Source organism: Sinohyriopsis cumingii, unplaced genomic scaffold (genome assembly GCF_028554795.1).
Source record: "Sinohyriopsis cumingii isolate HCF-2022 unplaced genomic scaffold, ASM2855479v2 utg003298l, whole genome shotgun sequence".
Classification (NCBI taxonomy): domain Eukaryota; kingdom Metazoa; phylum Mollusca; class Bivalvia; order Unionida; family Unionidae; genus Sinohyriopsis; species Sinohyriopsis cumingii.
In genome coordinates this window covers 74,224-87,783 of record NW_028316449.1, presented here as the reverse complement: position 1 = coordinate 87,783, position 13,560 = coordinate 74,224, and the positions used below count along the sequence as shown (strand labels likewise).

Sequence of the window (13,560 nt, the reverse complement as noted above, 5' to 3'; positions counted from 1 at the left end):
TCTAATAATATTCATTAACAAGACACGTGTTTGCATAACTGTTTTAGCACGAAAACGAGAAAGATCATTGAGGACACCAAGAAGTGACGTAATCAAGGTAACTATGTGAAAAAGGCACCGTACAATAAACAATCAGGGAGACTTTGTTGTGTATATTTATATTTTGTGTTTGACTTGTATTACTGATTGTAAATTGTAATGGCCATTTAGAAATAACATATTATATAGCTAAATTTTGTCCATGGTCTATTCTGGAATAGTGATGGTTTAAGTAGTTTGTTTACAATTTTGACAATGATCCAGGCTACAGTGTGGGTTAGTTTTCATTGGTATAATTGAGTATTGCGACTTATGTCACACGAGGATCATTGCGAAATACGTCATCTGAGGATGAATTACAACACAGAGTTATAATCGAGTCGTAAAGATGTTCATAAGAGGAGAACTTAACAAATATTCCTAATTAGTATTTTTATTACTGTTCTTGTTTTGCTTTCATAATGCATAAGTGTTTTATGTTCTTTGTTTAGATATAATTTGAGATAAATCGCTTATTCAAATTATTTTATGTAAATTATTTATTGGGATTACAAAGTGACTGTTTGAACTAAACACTATTTTGAGATTATTGTGCATTAATTCAAAGGCATTTTGGGCAATGCCATTGTGATATATCACGATTGTTGGTACATCAGTATGCTCAAGACCTTGAATTCTCTCGGAACAGTTTTTCGCTTGGAGTTGTGATGTATTTTGTGATTATTTTGGATTTAATTCACAATACTTAGAGAATTAAACTGTTTATGTTTTACAAAATCTTTTGGTTTCGCTTCTTGCTGTTCATTAAAATAAGACCTTAGATTCTTAATAACATAAATATTCCCCTTCAAACTATTTTCTGTGATTGCTTGGCAGTTGTACATGTGAAGAAAAGTAATTGATCAGAACTATGTATGCTTGTTTCACCAAAACAAGGCCAACCGGTCGAGCACTTATATTTCATGGTGACATATATATTAGCACATGTATGATCAACCCTCAAAGCTACCAACAAGAAAAATAACTGAATCGAAACAAAGAGTTTCGAGATGAAATCGCCATTATAGTTGTCATAAATAGAACATATAGCAGTGGATACCATTGGTGGACTCTCCACGACCATGACTGCTGACCTTGCTGCTGTTAGAATCGCGACAACTGCAACTGGGGATATATCAATACTAACTGGTGAAGCTGGTGGCGATGCAAAAATAATGTATTTATGGATTCGTTCATGAATACGCTTTTATTCAGAAAGTCTTGCCGCCACCCTAAATAGTCGCAACACAATTTCCAAGCTGTACTCTCTATCAATTGAATATAAAACGCTTACCATTGTCGACGTTCAAAACACGGTGGTGGCTGTAATGGAAAATCACTTACAAATCCACGCACTGATAAGGAACTATAGAGCTAGCGCCCTAAGGCAGGCAATTAATATACAGGCAGTAAAACTCAATTAAACGAGTAATATCATAATGGTCATGTATGAGACAACGCTTACCTATCACGTCTCCCAACCCTAAATCCATGACCAGGCAGTATGAGGACTCGTGCTGGTTACAAACGCGGATGCCCACATTTGTAAATAATCCCCAGTATATAAAGGTCATGCGGAATTTAGAAGGATGTTAGGCTTTGGAGTCCGGATAGTTGACAAGAGTTGCGGGAAACGCCCATTTTGACACTACTGATGGAGTAAGCATCTTCTGATCACCAGACCAGCACCTAATCCGCTGAATCGTTGTGGCTTGCTACGATAAGTTTGCAATGCATCAGGGAAGGTGAAGCGGAATTTATGTTTGGGCTCATCAGGTAGAACAAGATTTGTAACCTCCAAAATTTCTAGGTCTTTTTTACAGTTTTGACAATGTACCTTTCAAAGTTGCCATTCTTTGTTATGATCAACAACCTAATACTTTATTCGAGCCATAAACTTCTGGAATACAAGCTGATACCTTAAACATTCCATGTGTTCTACTTGATATTGGCACGACCCTAGTATCTTCATCGCTTGATTGCTTGGGTGTTCTGCCTAGAAACCTTCCGGACTTTGCAATTAAGTAGAGACTACGATACTATGCTGATAAAAGCAATATTGTCAAACTTTCAAAGAGAAATATACTGCAAAAAAAACTCGTTTGCTTTCACAGATAAGCAGATTCTTACAGTTTCGTCAGTAACATATTTTGAGGTTACGCGTTAATCAGACAGTTCTAATACTAATGCTGGTGAAAGATGAAGGTCAGTTTTGTATTCCCTTGTTCGGATCAGTATTGGAAAGAATGGTAGGAATCCAGTAACAGTGCTAAAATCAGGACTAAAATAGTTTTTCCAGATTTATGAGTAAATGCAATTATTGGTAATTTGATTCAGTAACAAATATATGACCAGGACATTTGTCAAAGAAAAGCTGCAAGAAGATTTACAGGTGTTGATGACCGCTCACCTGAAGAGACAACAATAAATAGTCATGTATTGTGGCAAATTGAGGGATATGTTGATAAAATCAAATCAGGTTTATACAATCAAATCTGCAGAGCAAAAGGTTTGTTGGCATGGAAAATTGTGTTCAATATAATTAATAATTCTTGATTTCATGATACATGTGTGTGAGATCATTGGTTTTGAAAAAGATATACAAGTTATTCTTTGAAATACCAACTTGGAGCCTTATTCCACTCATACGTGAATATTCTGTGTTGAAACCTATTTGGAAAAATAGAAATAGTGACACAATAGCTCACTGTTTCAAAGAGGAATTACGGAGATCTGAACTGGAATCGAGGCCTGAACTTATACATTATGCAAGTGTCCATACCGATCTTCAAACTCTCGCTGTCTGTGAGTTCGGAAAATGTTTACCTGATAAGACTTGTATTCCCTTGTTCGGATCGGTATTGGAAAGAATGGTAGGAATCCAGTAACAGTGCTAAAATAAGCACTAAAATAGTTTTTCCAGATTTTATAAGTAAATGCAATTATTGGCCAATTGATTCAGTAACAAATTTATGACCATGACGTTTGTCAAAGAAAAGCTGCAAGAAGAATTACAGATGTTGATGAACACTCACCTAAAGAGACAACACTAAACAGTCCTGTATTTTGGTCAATTGAGGGATATGTTGATAAAATCGAATAAGGTTTATACAATCAAATCTATAAGTTATTTTTTGAAATACCAACTTGGAGCCTTATTCCACTTATACGTGAATATTCTGTGTTGAAACCTATTTGGAGAAAAAGAAATACTGACACAACAACTCACTGTTGCAAAGAGGGATTATTGAACTGGAATCGAGGCCTGAACTTATACATTATGCAAGTGTCCATACCGATCTTCAGCTACTCGCTGTCTGTGAGTTCGAAAAATGTTTACCTGATAAGACTTGGTTATTGCAAACATTACGTATAAATATATGCTCCGTTTCCTCCGAGAATCAGTATAAAAGTAAACGGTGTAAAAGATAAGTTCAAATAACAGACTCAATAAAACTAGCAGACGCACTCTGGCTTTTCTGCCAGAACGATGGCATCTGTTTCATGTTTCTTGACACCATGTTTCAGCAGAGACTGTAAACTTTGCATGTATGCCTGACCTGACATGGCATGAGTCCTGCGCGTCTCGTATGATTGATTAGGGTTGATACAGAGAAGAATAAATGAACTGTAATAGTATACTTGACCATATGCTTCAAGATTAGATTAAATTTACTGAATTACAAACATATTATTTACAACTGTTACAATCCCAGTGTTGCGAGAAAGAGCCAACAGAAAAATTCATTCAAAACGTGCAAGTCAAATTTAAATAATTCCAGTTCTTCCAAGATGTTTGCATATTTCTTATGCATGTTATTCTTCATTGTTGTTCTTTTCATATTTTCTTTCAGGTGATTTTTCTCGCTCATGTAATTATATATGTGCGTTATATATGTATGTTTCCCTCAATTGTTTCCATTTTTACCAATCAGCCAACATACTTTGCTTCCCACATACATACATACATACATACTAGGCTATATTTAAAGCTTAATTTGTATTAGTTTTGTATATCAGAATACTGAGGGGGGGGGGGGAGAGAGACGAGGAGCTATTCAGAAACTAAACTATACGAATAAATGTGAATCTTTTCACTAGCAATAATGCAATGAGCGTTATTCTAAACTTTCAACAAGTATTGCAATACAACAACAAATAGTATGCTTACATTGGACTGTTTACTTCCTATAAATATTACAAAATCAATGTATATTTATTTGTAACATCATTTATACAAAGTTCCTGGCAAATTTCAAATGGAAAGAGCACAGAAATGTACGATCTCTACTATCATAGGTACCTCTTGCAAAAACCAATTAGCTTCATAAAGCCAAGATTTCTGTTCATATTTTCAGGTCTCAAAAACTTACAAAAATGTGAGGCAAACGCTAAAGAAATAATTCTTTAATTTTACTAATTACTCGGAAAACATACATACAGTTTTAATAATTCTCGGTTGATGGATCTATCTGCAGTGAATATAAAGTAAAAAATTTATTCTTGAGTTGCTGAAATTTAAGTTCATTTAAATTAGTATTGTGACAAGGGTTTCCGTTTTAAAGATCTTGAATATATCCTACCAGAAACATCAGACCAATATCTCTTTATCGTCACCTACATTCGGTTGTTGAATAAGATCACGGAAAATATTGAATAATAAATATATAATTATTACTCTGCCCAAGAATTGATAGCAAAACAAATTTCATAAAATCTAGTAAATAAAATGATGAAAGGAATCCAGCTGTGTATAATTTGCACGTGTGCCCAGTCTTGGAGTGACGATTCCAAACAACTTTGGGTGCGAACAGAAACAGTTAATTCAGGATGCGTCTGTTAACGTGGCATTATTTTCTTGCCGATTTTAAATATTATTCCGGCAATAAGAGGAATGACCCCGGCAACGATTGCCAAACGAAAGCCCACGCCTAGTACTTCGGATTTTGCCTTAGTTAAAACTACTGCTTTCACAGCGAATAAGATAACACCAAGCAGAGTCAGAGAACCTGTAACGTAAAAATACAAAAGTCAATGATCATACAAAACGTTAATCGCTTTAACCGTCAAAGAGTAAATATAACTATACAAAATTAAATTTGTATTACCTCTTCAATTACTCGAATGTAAATAATTACAATTTAACTAGAGTTTATTATTAAAGTAGAAAATCCGAACGTTCATTGTCTGATGACTAAACATATATTACAATCACTCTTCTAAGTCTGAGTAACCAGCATATTTTATCTTCCGTTGTTATTTGTGCATCTTACAATTTCTTTATAACATCGGTCAAGTAATAGAATAAGAATTACGTGACAGTGTCTATTTAAGGAAACCGAATATATTTCCACGATTTAATGGGATTCTCTCATGATTATTCCAGGAATAAAGAATCATATATGACCGCAATGTATGTATGTATGTATGTATGTATGTATGTATGTATGTATGTATGTATGCTGGTTGATTGGTTGATTTAAAGGCAGGTAGATAGGTAGTTATTTTAAAATAGGAAACGTTTACCTGCTGTACTTGCAGATGCAGCTGCCCCCGTAGACAAAAATACTTTGTCCTTCATAACAAATATCTTCAGCACCGCCATTGCTATTGCAGCTGCCAGCAGAAGAAGTCCTGTTATTGTTAGTCCTCGTGTAGCCATAAGGAAATAATCTTTACAAAGGGAATAAATCAAAAGATCAGCAACGATACCTATACAGTAGTACTGGAAGTTAAGAAGTTAGGGTTATGCAAAGATCTGCCATTTCGGAGAAATAAAAACAACCTAAATTATGTACACATGTTGTTGTCCTGACAATCAATGTTTGTGGGGTGCTTTTAGTTATATAGATTGTATAGATTTGTAAGGAATTCATTTTATGCAATATTCGCTATTTTTTAATATAAAATTTCCCATCAATATTACCCATATTACTCCATATTAATCTTTCCAACGATTTATAACCTGCCTGTTATCCCTCTCTCTGTATATATGTTGTATGACTTTTATCAGTTATTACTTAATATCATTATTATCTAATTACCATGGAAACAGTTATTCAAAAGAAATGCTTTAATTCTAAACATTTATTTTCAGTACATATTCATTAGCAATTTCTGTCCTTGTTTTCATTTTATCTGACCTGTGAATCTAACCCATTATGACAAGCTTTGACGCTATGTTATGTCATTTGCACGTGTTCTATTTATATGTCATTTGCATGTGTTCTATTTATGTCATTTGCATGAGTTTTCCTTTATGACTTATGCATGTTTGTTTTTTTTTTTTTATTTCGTGTGCATGTGCTCTTTCTCTTATATGTCACGTGCATGTGTTCCTCAAAGTGTTGACGCATACCCTTAGAGATTCCACTGAGATTTTGGTTTTACTGTGCATATTATATCTTACTTGTGAAATCAGCACCGTCGGTACCAAGCGCAAGATCCACGCAACTGTCTCCACCGTATGTCTTCGTAGTACAATATTTCCAGAGCCCGTAACTGACGCCAGAATCTGAGTACCAGCTTGGTAAAGCAATGGCCACAATGTCGAGGATAAGCGCCAGGACGGTACATCCCAAGGCTACGAAGTTTATGATCATTTCCATAGTAAAGCTGGAAATAATAGTAACGTTGTAGGGTCATACAAGCATTCTCTCCATAGTAAAGCTGGAAATGATAGTAACGTTGTAGGGTCATACAAGCATTCTCTCTCTCTCTCTCTCTCTCTCTCTCTCTCTCTCTCTCTCTCAATATATGACAGCTGTCCCACCAGCAAATTGCGACATGATGAAAAGATCTTGCATAAATAATCCTCACATACATACATACATACATATGCACATACATATGCACATACATACATACATACATACATACCAGTAAAAGAAAAGAAAAATAATTATACATTCGGCGCAAATGTCTCTTCTTGTTTTCACTTGAATTGTCTTCACTTTTCATTTTCAGAACTAAGTATATATAAAGTAATTTGCTGCCCTTGCATTTTCACTCAGATTTCATATATTTATATGGATATATGTATGGGTGTGTATGTATGATCAGGGTTCAAAGAATTTTTTTTTTTGGCACAGGCCCCGGGCTGGTGACTTAAATAAACTTTCAAGGCCTGACTGAAATTCCACAACTCCTGACAGTTCATACCTGTCAATTCTCAAGCTGTGAGAAAAATCTCCCGATTTTAGAGGTATTACCACAACTACCTCCCGAGCTCATAAGATCTCCCGATTTTTTTCCAGAGAACTCCCGGTTATTACTTTATGTCTGTCATTTTCATTTCTTCTCCAAAAAAAATAAAACATACATAAATAGATATATCGTATGCAATCCACATTATGTCATATTCTATTTTATCACTTGGGAATACTGTTGTGACTAAATGATTAATATCACACTACAATGTTTTTTTTTCTTCATTTATATGATGTAAAGATTAAACATTATTCACGAAAATTTTGGATTTTTTAAACCCCTGCAACAAAACTACAGTAAGGAAATAAAATTGTCGCCAATTAGTTTCAATCCCATGAATGATCACTGTGAATGGAGTGTAATTGTTTCTGCAAACAAAATCACATCTACATTCCACCCAAGAAACTCAGCCAGTAAACACCCGACATTCCTCTACTGTATATGTATAATTTTATCATGATTAAATTAATAGAAGGTATAAAGCGAAATATACCACGAAGGATATGTCCCCCCAAAGAACTAATTCAGAGTAAACATTTTATTTAGTAAACAGTGTTACATGTCTTAAGTGTTAAACCTAAGGAGATAAGGTGGGATATAAAACGTGGTCAAATCAGTTGCCATATGTACGGTAACTTGTGACTGAAGATTTGAACTGTTATAATGACGTCCTAGGCGTTGTAAGTTGCAACAAAATAGGGTATCGTTTGTTGTTGGGTTTTTTGCCAGCCAATTGTTGATGCTTATATACACGCACTGTAGCACATGGTTTCAGGGATGTATGTCAAAAGGGCAGTCCTTTTTACAATATAAATGCATTGATAAGGATTAACTGTTAATTAGTCACACTGGATTTATGCTTGTATACTTAAGTCAATCCTTTAGCTATTATGCAGTTGAGGCATATCTGACCAGAATATGAAAATGGGGGCTGGTCCTGGGGGGAAAATAAGGTGTGTCAAATGGAAGAATGGTGCCTTCCATGGCCGCTCGCATACTGGGGCAAGAGGGTGGGGGCAATAATCGCCTCTACCAATTTCACCTTTAAACATGCTTTGGTCTACATCCATAAAATTTCATGACTGGCCACTACGTGCCCCACACCTACCCCCACCCCCACCAAAAAAATACAGTTTATGCGGGTGCCTCTGGCGCGTCCTTTGAGAATTTTACCAGTATTGGACTCGGAAGATCGGTCAGTATTAATTTATTTGTTGTTGTTGTTGTTGTTTTAGGGTTTAACGCCAGTTTTCAGCACACGGTGGCGGCCAGTATTAATGGTGGAGGAAGAACCCGGGAAAAGCCCGGAAAGAACCACCGACCCACGAGAAGCTACTGGCAAGATTTCTCACATACCCACATTGGCTGAATCCGAGACTCGAACCCACGCAGACAGAGGTGAGATGGAAGTGATTCGTAACGGAGAGCGCTTTAGACCACTCGGCCACTTAATTGAAACCGGCGCTTAAAAAAATACCGCGCAAAACCTTCTATCAAAGTTTCCTCAGGCAAACTATTTCTTTTTCGACAAGCCCAACGGGCAACTCGCTTGGAACAAAGGATGTGACCGAACTAAAGTTAGAGGGGCCTCCGGCGTCGTGCTATTGGTTTTTTGAGCTCTGTTATAATAATAATAATAATAGAAGACTTTGTATAACGCCTAATCTTCAGAAGCTCCAAGCGCTTTACGACATTAGACAACACCTTTAACATAACAAACATATATAAACATATGATTACAAAAACAAACACCATGAAATTAGAAAACATAACACATGCTGAAATATTTAAGGTAGGAAACTTTATTAGGTCTTTAAGTTTGTTCTTGAAGTCGAAATAGGCGGATTTTAAGAGTAATCATGAATGAGAGCATTGTGTCTTTGTGTCTACGTTCAGTGGGCAATTCGTTCCACCTTGCTGGACACTGGTATGCAAAAGAACGTTGTCCATATGACTTTGTTTCCATAGTGGGAATAGTGAGATTACTAGTGTCAGAAGAGGAGCGTAAGTATCTTGCTGGTGTATACACATGGGTGAGGTCGGATAGGTATGTTGGACTGGAGTCCGTCAGCGAAACGTAGCACAGAGAACAAATTTTGTGTTTGATTCTGGATCGAATGGATAACCAGTGTAGGGTACAGAGCAGAGAACAGGCGTGCTCTGATCGTGGTACTCTAAGGATGATCCGAGCAGCTGTGTTTTGAACTTTTTGAAGTTTCTGGAGTAGATATTGAGACGAACCAGACAGAACTGAATTACAATAGTCCAGTCTTGAAAGTACTAATGAACAGACAAGTGTTTTAGTGGCATCAACTGAAAGATATTTGTGAATGGAGCTGATGCGTCTCAGCTCAAGATATGCAGCCTTGCATATGTTCATGACATGTTGGTGCAATGTGAGAATACTGTCCAGAGTAACACCTAGGTTTCGTACTGATTGTGTGAATTTAATGTTGATGTTGTTGATATTTATTGTTTGAGGTAAAGGATGTGAATGAGAAAGTCTTTTAAATGTAAGGGTGAGTGTCTCACCAATTGTACGCTGATGACATCCAAATATACAAATCTAGCCATCCAACTGAAGTTGATGCTACCATCCGAGGTGTAGAGAGGTGCATTTCTGATGTGAAATCATGGATGACATGTAGCAAGCTGCAGATGAACGATGATAAAACTGAGGCCATTCTGATCACAACGCAAATATCTTTCAGTTGATGCCACTAAAACACTTGTGTGTTCATTAGTACTGTCAAGACTGGACTATTGTAACTCATTTCTGTCTGGTTCATCTCAATATCTGCTCCAGAAACTTCAAAAAGTTCAAAACACAGCTGCTTGGATCATACTTAGAGTACCACGATCAGAGCACACCTCCCCGCTGCTCTGTAACACACACTGACGAAGCGAAATGCTGGCCATCTATGAAGAAGAATCAGTTTCCATGCAGTCTGCACGTTGATATCACCAAAAAGTTGCAATGCGCATTTTTTTCATGTAATAATATTCAAAATATTAAGAATTACCTTTAAGTTTTAATTTTTTAACAATTTAATATTCTGGGGTAATGGCAGCTATTACTAGAAAGCAAAGCGCAGAGACTTCACACATATATGGTCATGAAATGAATGTCAGACACAGCCACTAAAAGCCAACAAAAGCAGGACATCTGAAATATTCTAGTTTGCTTTATGTCACAGTGAAAAAAATTTGACCACAGTTATCACGACTGAAAATTTTACACTTGGTTGTTGTAAAACTAATTAATAGCACGGGCCATGGGAATCGTAAATAAAACCGGTGCCACTTAATCACTTCGTGGTTGCTAGGACGACTGAGAGCAGGAAATGGAAGCATTGTATGACAAGCAACCAAAACTTGCGATATTCATGGAATAAAACATATAATATATGCACTGATAACACAGTTTGTTATCATCTTTTAAACTCATTTCAGATAAAACATCAAGGGACTAGTTTGGGGTATATGTATGCTTATAATCTAAGGTCAAACATTACATTAACCAGTCTTACCAACTGTGTATCAAATATATGTCTATTCAAATGAAACAGTTCCTTCTTTCTTTTTTTTTAAAGTCAAGCACTCAAACCAATAGAAAAATTAAGCATTTTCTGCACACGTTCGGTCACTTAGTTTTGGGTATAGAGGAAATACCAATAAACCTTTACATGTATACTATTATTTTCTATATTACTATTTAAACGCTTTTTTAACATAGTGAAATTTAAACTGATTTACCTTTGAGCATGTTGGTTTATTCTGGAGGTATTTAGCTGTTCTTTAAATCGACTCACCATTTAATTCATAGTTTCACCTTTTCGAACTCACGTTTCGAAATCGCACAACGTATGACACGACATCCTTCTAACCTTTATGGATATCTTTCATCCGCTTTTCAAGTTCCTCTTGAGCACCGTAGCATCGTTTTGTCAATATGTCGCAAAATGTACGAAATTTGTTATTCATCAGTATTTTCACCACACGTTTGCTTCCGAGTAAACAATGGGAGACGCTCTTATCAGATTGGTCAAAACTTGCCAATTTGATTGACAAGTCGGATCCATATCTTTCGCTTCCATTAGACACCTTTTATGACACTTGGGAGGACGCACTGGTCCTATTCTTCACCCACATGCCCGCGGTTAGAATCAGAATAAACGTCTACAAGAAATTACCCCGAGTATAATATGCTTTCACTTTCCTGCAATATTTGTAAAACGTTTGGAAGGAGAAATTTCGAGTTTTGTCTTGGTATCATAGTGTTTCAGGTCAGGATTGTTTTTACAAACATGATCTCTTTCGTGTAAGAATGAAAAGTTAGGTTGATGTGCTTGTGCATTCGGGCGTTTATAACTACACCAACTATCTGGCTGACAATAACCTATCTGGCTGACAATAACCTATCTGGCTGACAATAACCTAGATGGCTGACAATAACCCATCTGGCTGACAATAACCTATCTGGCTGACAATAACCTATCTGGCTGACAATAACCTATTACCTAGATGATATACTGCTTTCGTTACTATTTTAAAGCTAGTGTAGAAGCCTGGTTCCAAAGGTAACATTAAACAAAAGACGGATGCTCTGATTTAATCTGACAGAAAATATAATTTCTTCTGAAATTCTAACTCAGCAAGATATATATTGAAACATGCAATTTATTAAAAGTGTCATTTTACATCCCTGTCTCTCTCGCTTACACACACACACAGACACACACGGACGCACACACATACGCCCTATTATATGCTAGACCTGGCATGTTACTGCAGTACATATCACACGGCTATGGTACAAGCAGAATGAGTCGTTTTAAATTAATTTGTGCGTGGCCTAATCATCGAAAATTAAGATCTGAGAACAAAGAATTATTTTGTTACCAAGGAAAGTATATCTCCTGGCAAATTAATAAATGAACATTGTATTCTCTAACATAGACCCAACGATTTCTATGATTTGTATATATGTCAAATGCATTTTGTTATTTCTTTGCTATATGTGTGTGTGTGATTTGGATTTTTAACGTAGCTTTTAACACTTTTTCAGTCATATCGCTACCATGTCTGCAGTGTGGCAGTTTATAGTGATGTCTAGCACTGGGGCATCATGCTGCAGACATATGGCATGATGTCACACCCAGTCACATTATCCTGACACCGGGCCGACCAGTCCTAACACTAACCTCTTAATGCTGAGCGCCAAGCGAGGCAGCTGTAGGTGCCATTTTTGTAAGTCTTTGGTATGACCCGGCCGGGAATCGAACCCACGACCTCCCGCATTCGAGGCGGACGCTCTAACCACTAGGCCACTGGAGCGGTTTCTTTGCTTTATAAATAAAAGGATACTTCGAATAGATATTTATGTTATACATCTGTGTGGTAAAAATACAAATAGAAATTAAAATTTGATGTTCAAACACAACAATTAGTAATATTACAAGATAAAAAAGCTACGTTTCGGAATCAATGTTACATCACGTCCATACAAAAAAATTTTAATTTTAATTTTCATACTGATGTACGTGATTTCTAAGTCGCTTATGGACATTGTGTCTTATTGGTACATTGAGAATTATTTATTTATTTATTTATTATTTTGCTTTGTCTTTTTTTATTAAAAAGGCGCATAAATATATATATATATATATATATATATATATATATATATATATATATATATATATATATATCCTTATGCATGTGCACAGATAATGTCCCAAGAGAAAATATAAGAATATAATCTTGTTTAGCACAGTTTACATTTAAAACTCTTAGACCAATGCTGCTTTCTAAATTCGTCTAAACTACATTACCTGGTGTAGCAATGAACCGGATTCAATACAATTCCAATGTATCACCTCCTGCTGATAGTTTTCTTCAGAGTTTCAAATACAAACCCACATTTCTGAAATAAATAAACATAGTCACTGCAATTCGAAGAGAGATAATTTCAAAACCCTTCTGCAAGCAAATAAAAGTGTCGAATTATTATCGCTTATTTTGGAACGCTAAATCGTTTCAACAGTTGGTAAATATTTGCATTTTTGTATCTGTCTCATGCCTCCAAAGGCATACAAGAACTAAAATGCCCTGTTATTATGTGTCAAAATATTCCAATATTTCTTACCGTGAAATAAATTCAAACTTCTTCCGATACGAGCAAGTCTCAAGCGTATTTATATAGGTTGTCCTGGGGTATGTCTGTCCAATAGAAAAATTACAACTAAGGATAAAAAAACAACAGGAAGTATT

The 13,560-nt window shown here is 35.9% G+C and overlaps 1 protein-coding gene across 1 annotated transcript; it reads right to left on the bottom strand.

Annotated features, from left to right (window-relative positions):
* Window positions 1-4,263: 4,263 nt before the first annotated feature.
* Window positions 4,264-13,294, bottom strand: LOC149769747 (uncharacterized). Its single transcript, XM_089949775.1, has 4 exons — window positions 13,122-13,294; window positions 6,488-6,693; window positions 5,605-5,751; window positions 4,264-5,087 (listed from the first exon to the last, which is right to left on the bottom strand). Exons 2-4 carry the CDS (start codon window positions 6,684-6,686, stop codon window positions 4,918-4,920), a joined length of 516 nt encoding a protein of 171 aa, XP_089805901.1. The 5' UTR covers window positions 6,687-6,693; window positions 13,122-13,294; the 3' UTR covers window positions 4,264-4,917.
* Window positions 13,295-13,560: the final 266 nt, after the last annotated feature.